The sequence below is a fragment of the Lissotriton vulgaris genome, chromosome 6 (genome assembly GCF_964263255.1).
Source record: "Lissotriton vulgaris chromosome 6, aLisVul1.2, whole genome shotgun sequence".
Classification (NCBI taxonomy): Eukaryota; Metazoa; Chordata; class Amphibia; order Caudata; family Salamandridae; genus Lissotriton; species Lissotriton vulgaris.
In genome coordinates this window covers 475860251-475880271 of record NC_141694.1, presented here as the reverse complement: position 1 = coordinate 475880271, position 20021 = coordinate 475860251, and the positions used below count along the sequence as shown (strand labels likewise).

General features: G+C 43.0%; 1 protein-coding gene across 3 annotated transcripts in view; it reads right to left on the bottom strand.

The window, feature by feature from the left end:
- Positions 1-2539: 2539 nt before the first annotated feature.
- Positions 2540-20021, bottom strand: part of ADGRB3 (adhesion G protein-coupled receptor B3) — a 1725994-nt gene continuing 1708512 nt past the window's right edge. For all 3 annotated transcript variants that reach the window (XM_086926462.1, XM_086926464.1, XM_086926463.1), the window contains one exon: positions 2540-3344. In XM_086926462.1, the coding sequence (XP_086782588.1) occupies positions 3156-3344 (189 nt within the window). In that variant the 3' untranslated portion in view covers positions 2540-3155. The remainder of the gene's footprint in view (positions 3345-20021) is intronic.

Here is a 20021-nt window from a genome sequence, read left to right as displayed (position 1 = left end):
GTTTATGAAAATGTGAATTTATTTTTCCTGACCATTCAAATTGAGGCCAGCGAGTTGATAAATGACTTGCATAAGCACATTTTATTGTATTTGAGTCATTCTTGGAGTGCACTTTCTTGCCTTAAGAGTTATAAATGTTGGTGACAATTGTGATTTGGTCATGGAAATTAGCATGCATTTGGCATTTCTTATTTCAGGTCCTCATAAGGAATTGTCTCAGGTTCTCTAAATATCCACTTCCCTGTTAGCTCACATAAAAGATCAATTGGAAGACCAGTGATTGAGGTAGGTTATGTTATGGGCCCAGTGAGTGTAAATGATCTAATTTAAGATATGAAAGTGAGGTAACATTTTGTCCAGTTTTCCGCTGCATCAATAGTTTTATATGCACTGAACTGTGTTTACCTTTTAAGAGAGATATTTTGATAGATGCATGTTGGATTTTTGTTCTTTGGTCTCGTTTGGTTTAGATAAAGATACTTTATTTTTCTAAACTGGTGTGGTGTCCATCTGTAGTGTTTTTACTGTGTTGCTCTGTCTGTTAGGTAGAAAAGCTTTACACATTGCTTCTGATGATAAGCCTGACTGCTTGTGCCAAGGTACCAAGGAGGGTGAGCAGGGGTTATCTTGGGTGTGTAATCCTCTTATCTTAACTAGAAAGAAGGGTCCCTACTTGGACAGGGTGCAAGCCACTGACAACTAGAGACCTCTATGGCTACCATTAGGCATTTCGGGTAACAGTCGGGATATTTCTAAAGTAATCCTTTTAGATTTGAAATGGCTGAAACATTTTAGATTAAGAAGGCCAGTAATAGGTACTCATGCGGTTTCTGTGACTTATCTGTAGTCCTTTACAAAAGAAGACGTTTTGGCCTCTTGATACAGCAGTCATCTCATCAATGTGGTGAAGCTAGCTTTTCTATTGGAAATGATTTCAGGTAAGAGATTTAATGAGCTACCTTTATTGGTAATCATTTACCTCTATATGAAGTTTCTGCCAGATGGAACAGCTTTGAAGCCAGCGCATACCTTTAGGCTTAAGGTTCAGAAGCAGTTTTATCTCTCTCAAGAGATCATACTACCTGTAATTGGTGAGGAGTTGAGGATGGATAATCTGGAATCCTTAAACATTACAAGAGCATTGTTGGTGTATTTTGTGGCCTATGGAGTCACAATTAAAGTGAAGAAAGTTTTGATAGCGTCTCCGAGTAGATGTGTGAAACAAATCATTACGCTAGCATACGCTTTAGCTGGATGAGAGGTATCAGAAAATTTGAAGGGATGCTGTCCAAGGGCAACTTCCACTTCATGGGCTGAGACAGCTGGGGTTTCATTAGAGTAGATATGTAGGGCAGCCACTTGGTCCACTCCAAATGCTTTTGTGACATGCTACAGAATAGATCTGAATAAGGAGGCGTCATTGAACTTTGCTAAGGCTGTGTTCTAAGCTGCAATTAAGTGTATAATGGTTTAGAGGTGGGACGTAACTGTGTAAATACATTTTGGTTTGAAAGTTATCAGTGCCATGGAGGCTGGTGTACATATTTATTGTTGCGGACCGGGATGAGGAGTGACGATAAGGAAATAACGAATGTATTCTAATCTTTATTATTCAGAATCAAGAGCTCCTTTTCCCAGTCTAGTCCCTTCCCGCTCTCTCAACATGCAACCACTAAGCGATGCTTGGAAAAGCAGAAAGCGACGAGGGCACTTATGAGCAAAGTCCGAAATAAAAGCAGGACTATGTTAAGGCTGGAGACATGGGGAAGAAACTGGCCATGGGACAGGCCTCAATGATGAGGCCAGGGACGAGCAGCTCCGGATTCAGAGTGATCCATTTTACTGTAATACTAATTAAGATTTCTGGACTGAATTGTACCTCTGATGATGACAGATACACCGAATGTGATATTTCCAAAACATAGACCTGACAATGAACACTCTGTATTAAAAAATGTAATCTGACTAAATAATTCCTGATTTGTTTATCACGTGAACGGGATATCTAAACCCTGAACATTATAGGTTAATTGTTATACATTTTATAGCTTTAAGTTTTGCTGAATTTTTTCTTCAACATAAAAAATTCTATTCGCAATTGCTGTCAGCAGCCTACAGTGTTTTAAACAACCTTCCGAGTTTGGCTTCATAAATTGGTTACATAACGGGCCGCGCTCTAATTCACAGCGTCTTACGCACCTGCCTCAGTGCTCTTTGTCTGTCACTCTCCGTCGGCTCATTTGTGTAGAACAGATGTATAAAAAGGTATCTACAAAACAGACCCTTTGCCAGAATATGACAACTCTTAACTATATGGAATATTGTTTTCCCCAAGAGTGGCGGTGTGCGGCCTGTGGTGCAGCTGTTCCAAGTCGATATTACGCGTGAATAATAAGCGCCCTCCGCAGAGTCATGCAGTGACAATTAAAAAGGCACGATTGTGTTTTTTACTACGTGCCAACGATCTACTCCCCCACCGTACAAAAATGCATATTTTCAAGACACAGGTCCAGGAACAAAGGCAGCCATAAAACGGATATGTAGACAAAAGTTTATTTACACCATACAACATTTTAAATATTTTATACAGCTGCAGCAGGGAGAGCTACTCTGAGCTTTCCAGAGAAAACTGCAATAATAAAGATGTGAAATATATTATTCATATAAAAGTGAGATTATTACTTTATTGCATTTAAAGCAATGAAGAATGTAGCTCAACAAACATTCATTTAATGACAAAACTTTGCTTTTTTTATATTATAAAGTAAAAAGTGTAGTAATGGCCAAACAGACTGTTATAAACTTTAAAAACTGCATAAATATATACATTGTGCTCCATGGTGAAGTTTTTTGAAAACTAAACCGAATGAAGCTGGTACAACATGAACTGTTGCGTTGAGGTTTATCTATAAAGATTACCTTACAAATCCATTCCACGGGTAATTACAACACATGATGGTAAGAATTGTACACCTGGCTCCCCGCTAGATTGGCTAGTGAGAGACGACGAAAAAAACACTGACATTTGGCACATGAAGCTCTTGACATTACAGTAGCCGCCATTGTCCAGGTATGAATGTCAGGCTTGCAGAGTCCCAGACGCGTGTCAGTGTAATGACGTGTTCTGTTTTCCGGCCCTGTCTGCTGTGATTGGGTTACACTTCCGTTTGAAAGTCACCTTCTTGTACATCTAGAGGCAAGTTGAGACACTTCTCCCATTCTGAGGGTCTTAGTTCTAAAGCATCTTTTGCCTCTGAATCTAACACGTTTAATGTGGTATAGTGTTGGTAGTCACTTGTGTTTTTGAAACTGTCCCAAGGGTTTTTGTTCAGCGCTGGATTATCCTGTGAATACATAAAAATAATATCGTTAAAATTCAAGTAAAAAAAATACTTTAATATTTTTGCTTCACTACAGGAATTAGGCACGTTTTCGCTCAGCGTTGCTGCTTGCACTTAATAGCCTGTCCATGGCTGCATGCATTTTTGTAATGGAGGTGTCCATCTTACCTCTGTCACGGCCTGCCTCGCGTGCCCTGTGCTGAATCATCAGATTTGTAAACAGCTCTTCCTAATCACCAATTGACAGTACCATCAGGGGCAGGATTGCAAAATCCATTAAAGCATGTCTAATGGCTTTCATAATCTCAGGGGAAAGGCAGAAGGGCAGGGTTGTGAGGATACACACGCACTTCCAGAATTGAGCTGACCTCAATTCCTAGGTGATGTGAGGATTGCTGCAGGGCTTTGGTTTCATTATGTCCAGCAACATTGTCACAAGTCAAGAAACCCCAGTTTTATTTTATTCTCTCCATGCCTTGCCTATGAGGCATTCAGTCAATTTACACGGATTGCATTTTTTTTTACACAACTCTTTGTTATATAAAGTACAGCACTTGCGCAAATGGTACTGAGTGGTATGCAACATAGGCTCACACTTTGTTAACACAAAAAGAGTCGCAAAGTCCCTTCTGTAATACATTGTGCCATTGTGGATTACATATGCAGCGTTGTTTGGTGTTCTTCATAGGTGCATTACCCAAACCAACTAGGAGAAGAGTCACAGGCCAGGCACTTACGCCCATTAGATAAAGGGCACCTGGATGAGCTCCGACTGAGGCCGGTGCATGGAGAAGATCACTCAGGAGATAATGGCCCTTCCAAGCATCGCCTGGCTCATCATCACAGACAGCAGTGCCAACCCTTCATGGAGACACCTCAGAATGGTGGACCCATTTGTTCTCTTGGGGGACTCTCAAGGACATCCTAAAAGAGGAAGGTGTGCCACACCACAGCAGAAAGACAAGTAAGTCGAGCACTCTATCAGGGGACTCAAGGTGCTCTTAAGAACAGCTGTAAGTGCTGCTAATTGCATAATACTTTCTTCATCAGCCTAGCTTTCCCCACAGTAAATGTATTGATAGTTACTCACATCCGTTAGAGTTTCCTCTTATCCCGGTACCCTCATTCTTGTTTCCCGTCTGTAGCTGACTTTTAACGTTTTCGCTCCCTTCCTTGTTTAAGTTCATGCTTCATTTTCTGTCGTTTTTCTATTAAACCAAATTTAGTAGGTTCACACAGAGTTCTCTTTCCTCACTGTTCTTGAATGTAGTCACATTGAATGTAGCCACATTGTTAATCTGCCCCCCCCCCCCACACAGATATTTTAAATAGTTATCCTCAATTCCATTCTCATGACCTCAGTTTGGTGGGACTGTAATAAAGGGTTTGAGACTAGATTCTAATTTATTATTGCAAATGAGACCTCTAGGGCTGCTTTGATGAAGCAGAGGTGCTGATTAATTTGACAATGAAAGTCATCAGTTCCGCTCAAGACCGTCTAACATATATCAACCTAATACCTGGAGGATAACACTGTTTTAGTCACTGCGGAAAGAAGAACTCAAAGGCATTAGCAGCTAAGGACAGACTGGCCCATCTATGTGGTGCATTGGACTGGCTGAAATATATCACTGGAACACGTGTGTTCTAGTGCACATACGTTTCTTACTGCACATTTTATCCACTACAAGTGTATTCATGTACATGCATGACCTTCTGCATGCTTGTTAATGTACTAAAACCTCTATGTCTATACAAAGGATTACCATCCCATCGTCCAATGTGTTTCACATACGAACGCGTGTCTTGACACAAACATGTGATACCATACATACACCTGTTTTCGTTCACTCATATTTAGTTTACTATACACAGACATGGGCCTTTAAATTTGTGTTACTGAATACATATTAGTGTTTGGACACATGTGTGGGTCTTTGTGTAGCCACTTTCATTTCTCAGTGCATATATTTGAGTTAATAAATACACAATGTTTATTATGCACCTACTTGCTTTACGGTACACAGTTGTGCTCAAATTTTATAGCACCATTGAACAAAATTGACCGGGTAAAATTGCTATAGCCTGTCTGCCCAAACAAACCCTTGTTTCATCTAAATTGGCAGAGGTATATCCCAATCAACTGGAAATCATTTATGAGTTAGATTATGGTGCACAGTCAGTTGAAAACCTGGAAGTAAGTCATTTGTGCGGGCTCCCGATTTTAATGAACACTGGTCAGCCAAGCAAAGTGTTAGTCTCATAAATTAACAGATTTATGTATCAAGCATGCTGTTGTGCGGTGTGATTGTTGACTGGAGTCTGCTTCTGATGCACCAAGCAAGATACCAGTAAGTGGTTTCACGTGATGGTCCTCTCATGATGGTGCTTAGACAGTTTAGTTTGCAACTTTCAATTTTAAAAACTGCAATGAAACTTAGTTGAATATTGTGTCTGCTGCAGTAGAGTAAGCCTAGGTCAATGGTTCTCTCATATGATTGGCTCTACGCTTACACTCAGTTTTGGGACGTAAACATCTTTGTGTGCTACCTAAATGTAGTGTCTAGGTTTTTTGCTTCTTTCCTCTGAAAAGAGAAGATTGCGGTGAATTACAGATATGTTTTAATGCATTCTGTTCATTTTCATTGTTGATATTTGAGGCATTTTTCTGCAAACACTTCCATTGGAAGCTTTCAAGAATCCTACCTTGCAGCACCCCAAACAGTGAAGGAGGGTATGACGTTTCCACAGAAATGTGTAGAGTACCTAGATATTATAGGGTGTGCTCCTCTAAAAATAGACAGAGATCAATGTAGGATGTCTCTAAAGCTCACAAACGAAGACTCAGCATGCACATTAGCCCTTGATATTCTAGCCAGGGGAGATAAGGTCAGATGGTCACCGGATGGTTGAGCCTGTAAGAGATTTTTCCCTTTTCGGTACATATCTCTGCAAAGGCCGTCCCCGTAGACCAAAAGCAAAGGAGAAACCTCCACTTATTGAGCCACAACCTTATGAGATAGTCCGGAGGCTCGAACAGTGACAGCCTCTTCGCTACCGGACTATTCTCCTCCTCAACGGGTCTTTTTTCACAACCCCCATCCCGACCCGAGGCAAGCCTAGATCAAGTTGAGAATGTCCCTGACACTCCAGAAATCTCGGTGACCGACAGCTTAATGAGGTTGGCTGCAGGGTCACTGAAGCCACTCTACCCCCCATCCTGAACCGAGTGCTGAGGCCGATATGAGCCGGAGGGAGGAAGGATTCTTCCATCTTGACTGGAGGGTGTTTAGAGACCCGACTAGCTCTCATCCGACACTGGCTCCTGCTTATCCCCCTCACTCAAACTGGCTCTACCTCCCACTGAAGCCCCGCAGCACTGATGCCAATTACACTTCATCTTCCTGCCAGCCCAAGCCCCGGGCTCACCGGCCCTCGGAGTGAGGACCCTGACATTGCTGCAAACCACAACCTTCCCGCTCAGCAGTGTCGACCCTCTACTACACCACCAATACATTTCCACTGCCACATCCATCCCCGATTGTTGATGATCAAGTCTGATTGCTGGGGAGCCAGAGTCCTCCAGTTGGCCAATTCAATAAAGGTACAGAGGGTGCTTGGGTCCCGTGGGCTCTTCCTGACCTTTGAGACTCTGCATCGCTACCTTCTGTCTATAATTTGCAGTGCTGTACTACGTTAGCAGCTCACATAATCATCATAACTGTTTACCCCGGTGGAGGGAACATGCCGCCGACCCAGTGGAAAGGCTCACTTCATAGACGTGAGAGCACTGTCCCCTGACCACTAAGAGCTGTGCTGCCCTGCGCTTATGAAATACTCAAGCTGTCTCTTGAGCCCCTTGGAGCGATTCCACTGCCACTCTGTTCTCTTTTTCTATTTTGCCGACAAGGCAGAGTGGGGGGAGCACATGCCACGACGACCGAGTGATATGCCTGCTAGACATTAAACCCAGCTTGCCATCTGCCATCTTCAGAGGGAGCCCTCCACCTTCACTCAAATGTGGTTCTCTGGGCTGAACTGGGGTTACGCCGTAAAGAAAGCAGTGAGCGCTGTCCACTCAGGGAACCGTACTGTCTGTTTGCCTGAGCTTAGACTGCATTAGTAGCAGGCAGTGAAGCTGTGCACTTATTGTACACTGTACTTTCAAATATCACTGTGGCAGCAGTACCCAGACTGCAGAGCAGTAAGTAAAAAACTAACTAAATCACCAATCAGAAATGCCCCTTTCCTCCCAAGGAAGACCCATGCTAAACTAAGACAAACTCAGGATTAAGGGAAATGAGTTGCTCCTCTAGTAGAGGGTGGGAGGAGGACAAGGAAATACATCAGATTATGTCTTTTCACACACGCTTAATATAGGACACACTCAGCACCCAGGACTATTGTTGGATATGCAGCTCTCTGATGAGGCTCACTGTGCTCGGGTATGAGTGGAGCGCCCTGACACCCGAGCACTGTGCTCGCAACCTACTCAATCTGAGCGATATAACAGTAAAGCAACTTACCAAGTTTGCCATATTGTGCCCTGACAACTCCTTCACAGAGTTCAGATGCCTTGCCAGACAGTGCTGCTGCGAGGCACCATCCCTACCCTTCCCCTCCTTCTGAAACCTCACTGTCCAAACTCCTTCTTCTTCACCCTCCCTCCCAACCTAGGTACCTCAGTAGCTAAAATATAAAACTGATGGAACAACACCCCAAATTGCTCATCGCAGACTTATACTACAACTCCTCTAACAGCCCCCAGAGGACGGACCTGCTCTTTTACACTACCCGTCCTGTGAAGTGGAATGAAATCCTAAACAAAATACCTCTACATTACCAAAGCCACTAACATCCCTTATAAACTAACAATCTCTGACTTGCCCACGCTCAAAGGTAATGCTACCACAACTATCTTCAAAAAGTGGACTATCATGATGCAAGCCAATGATGCCAATATCTGCACTTGTCAATCCATATGCCCTACACTAATAAATGCCATATCACTGTCGCAAATATCCTTCCCCTCTAGTGACTTTTCCCCACAGAATACTAAACAAAATGAAACCCTCACGAATTACATTACTGACTCCACACCCTCCCTTACTACCCTCCTCCCTCTCAATGAAACACTCATGAGTCACACCTCTAGCTTCACCCACCCTCTCATTACCCACCTTACCCCCATGACAAACTGGTACAGAACCCATTCAATTGGGGAGGTTTCTGCTCCACACCACTACCCCTAGATTGCAGAATAGGGTAGATTCGCCCACCGAGAGACTTACAAACCCAACTCAGAACAGCAGCTTAGGTCAGATCAGCACAGTGAATCCCACCCCCAACCCTTCCAGTCCTCCGTCTTCCACCCCTATGCACAAACCATTCTCCCTTGCCCTCCCTCCCAGTACTCTTGAGATGTCGAACGAGAGGCACATGTCCCCAACTTCTACTGCCTTCCTAATGTGCACAACAATACGCTGATGACGCCATTTTAAAGGGGCCGACTGGATTCATACACCAATCCTGCTATCACCAATAAAGAACCAAGTGATATCACCAATCTCTCCCCATTGACTCCCTGAGTCTTGCTCCTACTGACATACACTCTTTGACCCTGGACAACCCTGCCCCTTAGAATGTGAAGCAACTCACTGATTCAGCAACTCAGACTATAGAGGGCTTTACCCCATACAACATGAAGTGATCATCCCGCACTCCCTCCGCATAAAAGCAAATGCCCATGCACGCAAATAGAAAACCAACTAGATAAACAATTACAGGGTCTCAACTATATCACAGAGAACCTAAATATTTGTCCACATACCACCCATTGACCCCACCTCCCCCACTCATACAACAGCACACAGCAAAGACGAGCTAAGACACAGCCACACAGCTAGATCGCAGCCCCTCTCAACAACAATGCTCAGTGACCTAAAAGAACGACTGCTACGCTGTCTCTGAGCAAGATGGCAGAACAAGGCAAGTCTTACAACCTGACATCTAATAGTCTCAACCTCTCTTCTATAATACAGGTTATCACAAGACAAGGAAGAAACCCCATACCAATGAGATCAACCCATTAACCATTACACCTCATCAAGATCCCCATGACTTTGACATTGCATTCATAACGGAAACATGGCTAAATGAATTCTCATATCCTATCATGAACATGCTAGTCCCATCTGTGTTTTCAATCATAAAGAAAGACAGGAAGGACTGCCCCGGCGGAGTCATCACCATTATTCTGAAGAACAACATCAACATAAGTAAAACAGACACCTTCTCCTACAATGCATTTGAACATATCAGCATCAGGAAGAAAGACAACATAGCAATGAGCTGTCACCTACTCTATCCCACATCAGGTAACGCAATATCCTTTGGTTAACACCTAGAAGACATGATAACACACTGCTCACTCTCAATCACCAATAACATCATCCAAGAAGACCTCAATCTTCACTGGAATGATAAAAGCAATGCTCAAATCCAATCATTAAAAATCTTCCTACTCAGTCAGAACCTCTCTCAGCACTGCCAAGGTCGAACCCAAAATAAAGGCTCAACCCTGGATGCTATCATAGCTCATGAAGAAACACTATCCATTGACAGCATCCTCCCTGTTGACTGGTTGGGCCACCACATCTTTTTTCACATCACAAAGTGTCTCCTCACCTAAGTCGTACATAAAAAAAAACACTCCAATCGACAGGAAACATAAAATAAGTTCCTCTACAGGACCTTGAAGAAATAATTACATCACTACTACCCCTTCTCCACATCAGAGAACCTCTCTATAACTGAACTCACCACCCACTACAACAATGTCCTCAAACCTGGACCAAGTAGCCACTCTGAAACTGAAAAAGGTAAGAAATACTCCCTCAAGATCCTGGTTGAATAAAGACCTCAGCACTGAAAGAAGACAGCTCAGAGCAGCCGAAAGACTCTGGTGAACAAACCCATCCACAGCCCACTTGGACCAGCTCAGGAGGGGATGCAGGAAATATAAAACAATTCACAAATGAAAAAGCCTCCTTCTTCCACAACAGTCTAGATAAGGCCAAACATTGCCCAAAAGAGCTCCTCAAAATCATCAATCCAAAAACCTCCAAATCGGCCATAAAAAAACTCTCAGCTACCCAAACCACGGTGTGATGAATTTGCCATCTTTTTCAATAAAAAAATCACAAAGATCAAGCTCTCCCTTGATCACAACCAATCATCCAATGGGAACCCCCTTCCCAGAAATGAAGACAACTGCCCCCCATCACCCCACAGCCTCTTGAGCAAAGATTACCCCACAGGGCAAATATGAGTACAATAGAACCCAATAATCCCACATAAAACAGACACTGGAAGTATTTAAACCCACTCACAGAGACCTACATATCTACTTTGCTGGCTACGTCCAAGCACTCCTCCCACCTTGCGAATCCCCTCTCTCTGGACTAAGATTATAAACAGATCCCATAGGACTGCAGTGATGGCAGACTGTCTCAAACTCGGGCAAGTCATGCCACTGATCAAAAAACTGGGAGCAGACCCGAACAACATCAATAATTTCAGATGCAGCACAGAAACAGCTATCTTGAAGATAGTTGATGACCTACACAAATCTCTGGATACAGACCGATGCTGCCCACTCATACCCTTAGACCTACTGGTGGCCCTCGACACAGTCAATCACAAGCTTCTCTTGGATTCCCTCCAAAAAAGAATTGGTGTGGACAGGGTGGTCCTACACTGGGTTACATCCTTTCTACAAAACCATGCCCAACAAATACAAATAAGCAATCAGACTTAGGATACACCGGCAATAAACTGGTGTGTCCCCCAAGGATCCATCCTTTCACCCACATTGTTCAATATTTACATGGAACCCCTCACCATCTTCCTCAACCAAGCAAAACTCCAATTTCCCTTTTACGCAGACGACACCCAGCTCTACATACAAATCTCCTCACTAGAAGACACTAGAAATGCCACCCTCAAAGAAGTCTAACACTGTCTACCTCAAAACCACCTGAAACTCAACCAAGACAAGATGGAAATTCTGCTCATATCAGAGAAAGAGCAGCTCCCCTAGATGCAAGAATGGATAAAATACGCAGATGCCCTGAACTGCCCTCTAACACTGCCCGACTCTGTCCAATGTCTAGGTATCACCCAAGACTCCAAACTCATCCTGAAAGATCATATAAAGAATAGTGTGAAAAACACCATCCACAGCCTGAAACTTCTGAACAAAATAAAACCCTACCCACTGCAGAAGGATCTCAACTCTGCCACACAAGAAGTGGTACTGGCTAGATTGGACTACAGGAACACCACCTTCACAGACACTGCTAAATCACACCTTGCACCCCTTAGAACCAGTGGTCACTGTTCCGCTAAGGCAGTGGATTGTCGCCCCAATGAGGCTGGCAAAGATGAAAAAATTAAATTATAATAACTCATTGTTATTATCATTTTAATTTTCCCCTTGCTCAGCTGGGTAGGAGTGGGGCTGCGCTTCTCACAGGGCAGGGCAGGTGAGGAGTGGTTTGCCCACTCCAAGTGCGCAGGAGAACATGCCCAGCCTCCCATTCTCTGGTTGAGTGCCGACCCACGGCACTCAGACCAATCAAAACACATTGCAGCATTGTGATTGGCTATCGGGAAGCTGGGAGCTGGGTGCTTCCTGTTTCCTGCTCTGGAAGCGGGCTAACAGTGAGAGAAGGCAGTGGCGGCCGACAGGTAAGTGTTTATTTCATTTTTTTTCATTCCCTCACCCTCCTCACCCACCGGCCCATGACCTGCCCCTCTACTGGTGTTAAATACCAGCCGCCACAGTTTAGAGCCACTCTGAATGCAGCAGCCAGAAAGGTCACAGGAATCAAAAAAATGTTACCACATTTCCCAAACTCTGAAAAGGTTCCACACTGAAGATTGCTGCAGCTTCAGAACGGCTTGTCTTACCCACGAAACCCTGCACACTAGAAAACAAACCTACCTCACCTCTAAACTCAAAATGCAGGACAGACGAGAAACCTCAGAAGCTCAAACACCCTACTCCTCATCCCACCCAAAGCCCATGAAAAAAAAACTCTGGCACGCTCCTACTTGAGCAACGCCCCTAAAGTGTCTAACTCCATACCAGTGCATATCAGGATGAACCCCCTCCTTCTTGAGCTTCAAGAGACAGCTAAAGGATCTCCTCCTCGACCGTCACCACAACTAGTGAATCATCGATCGCCCAGCAAAAGGCATCTCCACTCTCATTTCTCCTTGGACCCCCTCCCCGTTATTTCTCCTCCCCATGCTTAAATACTGACTTGACTCAATTCAACTTAATTATTGATTATACCTGTTACACTGGATGTGAATATTTACTGTTTCATTTGGCTTAATGTTTCTGATACTACTTGTTATTTTGATGTTGGACATATACTGATGTAAAGCACTCTGATGCCCTTAGGTCTTGCCAGCGGTGTATATAAACCTTTTTTATAATAATATTAAATAATCGATGGCCGTAGAAGCTGACATTATTATCATATTGACTATTAAGCCTGGTCTAGAGAGCATTGGCTTGCTTCCTGCAGAGCTGAGCAGAGTTCTGCTTGCAATATCATTTATCAGTCCTAGGATATGCTTTAGTGCTATCTAGCAACATTGCAGTACATTTGAACAAGCTACACTAAGGCCCGACCGTAGCTCATCATTTTATATGTAACCAGTTGAGTCAACCAGGGCAATTACTAAATCTAAAATCACTATTGAGGCATTGCATGTTTCTCTATGGAAAGTATTTGACAAGGTCCTTTGGTTTATGGGAGCAAAAGAAACTCAAGGAAGGATCCCATTTGATCTCCTTTTAACCAAAGCATCCCACCTTTCCTTTAATCATCTTATCAGGAGAAGTGCAGAGTCAGTGTCCTAAATGATGCCGCCCTCCAATGCTTTTGTCACTTTGACTGCAGAGAAAGTCAGATGGATATAGAAGACTGAACCTGCCTACTCTTCCTTTCCTCAAGTACAAAAGGACCTTCTGGAGAGAGATAATGCTTTACTTAAATGCTTTTAAATGTGAAGACTATTATAGCATAAACTCAAGCATGCAATTTTAAAGGGCAAACAGTGCACGACTCAGAAATAAAGAATTAAAAGTGTGCCTCTGTTTTTGTAAAAAAAAAAAAAAATATATATATATATATATATATATATATATATATATATATATATATATATATATATATATTCACTGAAAAAACCATAGGTTTCAGGCCTTATATAGTTAGGAATTAGCTTTAAAAAAAACTTTGACATTCACTCAAAAAAAGTTTTAGGGGTGTTATAGTTTGCTGGACATTTCACTCATACAAAACCATTGAAATTGCTCCTATATAGTTAGTTGGACTAACTATATTTCGCGCACCTGCAATGCACTGCTGATGATGTCACATATTAGATCATTCATGACATGGTCAGTGACATCACTGATGACATCTCAAATGACATCACTGATGACATCACTGATGACATTATCCAGTGAATTTGGTTTGCTTCTTTATTTAAATATGCATTATATATATAGCAATTTGCATTGAAGAATGAGTGGATATATATAAAGAAATATTTGGATGGAGGATTTAGTAGCAGTGTAATTGACTGTTTACTTGACCAATTTATAGTGTCTCACAAAATATAGTGGATAGGGACTAAACTGTGCGAATATCTGTATCACTTTGTCAGTTGTTGTGTAAACTGGTTCTCCAGTTGGTTACTAGCTATGTGAAAGTCTATATTAGTTATTGGTTAGATAACTGAGTATTTCTATGGGAGAGTGAAAGTGTGTGTGGTTCGTTGGGGGTGTGTGACTGTCCAAAGATGTGTGAATAGTTGATTCAGTAGATATATGAAGTTAAAATTACATGTTCTAACAGTTTGGGTGAGTGAATCTCTTTAAGGGCGTGGTGATGAGCAAATATATTTCTCAATGGTACATGTCCAACAAACTAGAAAAAAAAGGCAGTGTATGTGTCAGTTGTTGTATATAAATAAGTATCCATAAGACTCAATGATTGTGTGAGTGACTGTATGGATAACTATATACTTGTAATAATGATTTTATAATTCACTAAGTATGAATTACTATCTAAATGAATAGATGAAGTGGTGTTTGTATAAGTGTGTAGTTAAGTAAGTATGTAAGTATGATCCATTGTTTGCCTACATATGTGACTTCATATGTGAATAAGATGTGTGCTGCTGTGTAATGTTGATATAGGTGTATAAGTATTTTTGATAGTGTTCTATCGTTCATTGACAGCATGTATGAGAGAATCTACAGGTAAGTGCTTAGATGTGTGCATACATCTATGAATCACTGAGTGGGTTTTTTGATACACTCAAATTTGTTTTTCACTACTGCAGGCCTATCTCTCCCATATGATAACATTGGGATTACCATATTATATTTTATAAGTGTAATCCCATTCGTCACGAGATAAATCCTTCAAGTTAATGGAATGGTGAAGGCATATTTTAAATTGCAATTCTGAAAATGCCACTTTTAGAAAGTTGGTCTATTCTTGTTTAATCCTTTTGGTGCCTGCAGCCTGTCTCAGATCACATGACTGGATATCAGTGCTTAATTTGAGCCGGTAGTTTCAGGTGCTTGGCACTGAATTGTCAGCACCAGTGCTTGTCTGCCAGACGGTGGTGCTTTCTGGCTAATTTAGAGAGGACCACAACAACAGTTAATTATTAATTCAGTATACATTAAAATTGACTATTTACTCCCACCCCAAGTACTTTTTATAGATTTGGAGGCCTAAAATAGTCTAAACTGTCACACTGTTAGGAGTTTGATGGTTAGTAGTAGTATTGTTACTGTAATTAGCAACATGGCAGGGACAATGTGTGGTGCAAGCTGCAGTTGCCTCTCGATGAGAGCCCTGGCACTTATTTCTTTTGACAAATTAAGCAGTGCTGGGTGTAGTGGGCGGTTGAGCTATGTGTATTCCTCCTTGACAGCCTCACACAATGGGAACTTAGGTGTGTCTCGATGGGCCAGCAGTATGGGAGGGAGAAGCTGTGTACCCCCCATAGTTAGTCTGGAGCCAGTACAGGGCTGGATATCTATGCACCTTTGGCAGGTCTATTGAAGTCTCTCCGACCTCAAAGGCACCACTGGTTATAAAGACTGGACCACAGACACTACCACTTCAGTACACTTCTGGACCTGTGGATCCACCGCCAGGAAGAAAGACTCCTGTGTTGTTGAAGGACTGCAACTCTGCTGGATGCATATTTTGCATTCTGATCTGCTGCCTTCTGGCCTTTTGCCTGGATGAAGAGGACTCGACCTGCACCTCTTGACCCTAGACCTCTGAGTGACTCCAAGGGATAGTTGGTTGGACTCTTGATCTGAAGCCTCAGGGGAATAACAGGCTTCCAGCTCCTGCACCTGGACTCTGCTATATGTGAGTCTACTCTGCCAAGTGATGCCACCCCAGTCCTGGAACCTTAGAAGTGGGCCTAAGGAGCATGCCAGCTGAACCAATGCATCTTCTCTGCTAATCAACGCATCCTCAAGTAGAACTGATGCATCTCCTTGGGTGGCTGGCACACCCCCAGCAGAACTGGCACATTGCCCTCAGTACGCCACTGTGCGACGCTTTTCCCAGCGCAAACTCTATGCATCCCCCGTCATCGGCAGCCTCAATTATGAAACTCCACTTTGCAGCTTCACCACTGATCGGAACTGATGCTTCGCCTACTCCTCCACACCTGACTTTCCATCAGAAGCCCCGTTGACAGGATCCTTAATGTTGAGACATCAGGACCATACACTGTAGCCTTGCTGCATCTAGGAATTCTTGTACCTTCTTGACTACTCAATGCATCTTTGACGTGGATTCACGCAATGCTACACAATCAGGATTTAAGGTACTCTGTTTAGCAGGCCTAACTGGTTCCCTGCAGCAGGCCCACACTTCATCCCTTTGGGCTGAATTTAAGTTTTGGTCCCGGTCGTGCAGGACTAGATATCCCTATTGTATTTTTCACTATAAACTTTCAAAATCAATATCTCCAGTTCTACTAATTAGACTTGTGTCATGTTGATCTTATTTTATTAATTAAACTCAGATCTAGTTTTCCAACTTGGTGTGGGATCTTTCTGTGTGTTGCTTTCACTGTGTTACTGCTTGAACTGTTGCACAAATACTTTACACATTGCCACTAATTTAAGCCTGACTGCTCTCTACTAACCTACCAGAGGGTGAGCACAGGTTAATTTAGGGTTTGCCTGCCTATCACTCTGACTAGGTTTGTGGTTGCTGGTTGAACCGGGCTCATACCCCAGTCAAACAAAACCCCAATTTTTAACAGCTGGTATATGCCTAACGTTGTAACAAAATACCTTGAGGTGCAGTTTGGCATTTGATGACCGTAACTTTACCATCATATAGATCTAGCTTGACAGTAAAGCTCTTTAGCAGACATCTTGTTACCGGTTTTGTGCAATATACTTAGAGTGGGCATTAGATGTACCCAGAGGAGTACTAGTCTCCTCCCTTATTCTATTGCCTGTTGGTGTATCATTTGCTTTCCAAGAAGAACTCCAATGGAATACAAGATGGACTATTTTAATTTGTAGATTTCCAGGAATAAATCCTTTAGAATACACAAGAGACTATCGTACATTCCAAAGGTATAGTCAATGGTTATAATGTTTGCCACATTCAGTTCTTCATGTTATATTTGCAATGTATACAGAAAGCAAATCTTTTTTGCTATGTGTTGCAAAGCCACTAAGACAGGTCTTTACGTGATAAACAGCATTTGTGCACGCTATGCATGTAAACTGCATTTGTGTAGGCCGTGTTTACATGCACTGACACATTAAAAGTAGACCAACTGACTTCATCAATGTTTGTTATGTAAAGTTATTTGAAGAGAAAGCAGTTAGTGAAGCCCAGGGTCATCCGTAACATCCTTCTTCGGACGGAAATATTATCATCAATTAGGTATCTGTAGAAAAATGTCTAGATCTGTTATATGTGTTTTTAGGATGGAAAGTCTGTAACTCCAGAAAGTGGATGACTGGATACTAGACCAGACAGTTTTCCATCTTCGCTTCAACCTTACCAATACCTTTCAAAGCACATACCTGCTAAATATTTGAACAGACAGTTGCCTCCAATTTCTAGCCAGAGGGTCCAACCAAGGCCCTAGCACTTGGTGTATTTCTGCAGAAACAGTTGTGGATACAGTCATGAACTATTTTATTTCTCAGTTATCCCTGGTTTAATAATTAAACAGACATAAATATGAAAATGTTGTCTCTTTTTTTATACTGCTATATCGTTAATGTAAATATTAAAGCACATATTATTAAACTGCATGATATAATCTCCACTTTCCAAGCAGGAGTCCCCACCTGTTGGTATTTGCAGGGCTTTAGAAATTATTATTATTATTATTATTACTGAGTTTATTCAGCGCCTGGTTACACTAGCCAGTCTGTCCCCGCGCTATTCAGTGGCCTAGGAAACCCCCCCCAGTACAGCTCACGATCTAGTGCAGTTAATTTTTAGGGAACAGATATGTTTTGAGTTCTCTGCGGAAAACTTTCTCAGAGGGCTCCGTCCGGAGTCTGAGAGGAAGCGCATTCCAGCTTCGAGCCGCCAAAAGGAGGAAGGATCTGCCACCCATCCTAGCCCTAGTAGTCTTAGGGATACACATTAATCCAGCACCCTCTGACCGCAAAAGTTGTGTGGGTTCGTACAATGTGAGCAGGTTCCGCAAGAACCTGGGGCCAGTTCCATGGGCGATCCGGTGACCAATACAAAGGGTTTTAAACAAGATACGCTCCTTGATTGGCAACCAGTGTAGCGTTTTCAAGGTCTTCATGGAAGAGGATCTATTCGGTAGTGTCAGCACTAGGCGTGCAGCGGCGTTTTGAATACGCTGCAGTCGTTGAAGGCACCTCACATTGGCTCCCAAATATAAGGCATTCCCGTAGTCCAGCCTGGAAGTAACCAGGGCATGGACCAGGGCTCTCCTAGCTGACACCGGGAGCAGGTCAAGGGTCTTCCTCAAACAACGGAGGATGCAAAAGCACGTTCCAGCTACTCATCTAGTATGACACTTGGAAGATAAATTTGAATCCAACCAGATGCCAAGATTCTTAACCTGGTCTTTAGGTTGGGGAAGAGGACCCAGAGTCTGGGGCCACCAAGCAGATGTCCACACTGAAGGAGACTTGCCCACAATTAGCACCTCCGTCTTGTCCCCATTTAACCTAAGACTGTTGTTAGACATCCAGCTGGCCAAATCCTGAAGACAAGAAGCGAAACAACTGGCCGCCTGTTCAGCTGGCTGAGAAAAAGCTACAATCAGCTGAGTGACGTCAGCGTATGTCACCACATCAACCCCATGTTTCTCTGTGACTAATGTCACTGGAGCAACATAGATGTTGAATAAGGTGGGGCTCAGACTAGAACCCTGCGGGACTCCCTGGGTCAGGGCGATAACCCTAGACCTATAGGGACCCTGCTCCATGCAGAAACTGCGCCCCTGGAGAAAGGATTCCAGCCATTGCCATGCCTTATCACCAACTCCACCCTCTCTCAGGCGCTGAAGCAGAGTGTGATGTGCCACAGTGTCAAATGCAGCACTGAGATCAAGAAGAATCAGTGCCGCTGTTTGACCTTCATCCACATGCTTCTGCAGCATCTCCGTGAAGTATAGTAGTGCATACTCCGTGGAATGGAGAGAGCGGAAGCCTGCCTGAGTGGGGTGAAGTAGTTGATGGGTTTCAATGTGAGCCGAAAGACATTGGTTGACCAATTTTTCGGCCATTTTCGAAATATAGGGAAGGAGTGAGTTAGGCCATAAGTTACTCAATTGAGTTAAGCTAATCTGTGGTTTCTTCTTAATTGGGAGTACCACTGCTTGTTTCCAGGTTGTTGGTACTCTGCCCAATTCAAAAGATAGAGTAAGAAGATGCTTCACGTACGGTGCTAGCGCCTCCATGTTGCCTCGCATAATTTTGGCTGGGGCAGGATCTCTAGGAGAGCCAGATTTTATGCCTCCGACCAGTTTGACCAATTGGTCTATGTCTGGGACAGTGAAAGCACGCAGACTGTTTGTGACCAAGGGTCCTTCCTCCTTCGGTATAATTCCACAGGCCGGGGCTCTGGCCGTACTGGGAAAAGCAGTGTAAATATCCCGTACTTTATTATGGAAGTAATCGGCTATCTGATTGCATGATTGCACAGAGGTCACCATAGATTCTTCCAGAGAGGCCAGTGAGGATAGTTCTTTATATACTACAAATAGTTCTTTCGTGGAACAAACAGCTTTATCGATTAATGTCTGTGTTATTATGGCTTGCAGTACAACCCAGTTATTCGTCAGATTCTTTTGCTTGTTATTACCTACAGATTGGCTTCCTGACTACAGTTGTATTAACACCTAAACTGTATAGCTGCATAAACACAGCCATCACTTGAGGGTCTCCCATCCAATTAATATCTTCATTTTACAGCTCCCTATGATTACCTTGAGAAAGCCCTTTGGTGGGATGAAGCACGTGTTGGGTTTTCTGTTCACTTTGATGCTTACATGAATTCCAGTTGATGGAATTTCCATCAAAAGAAAGTTTTGATCTTC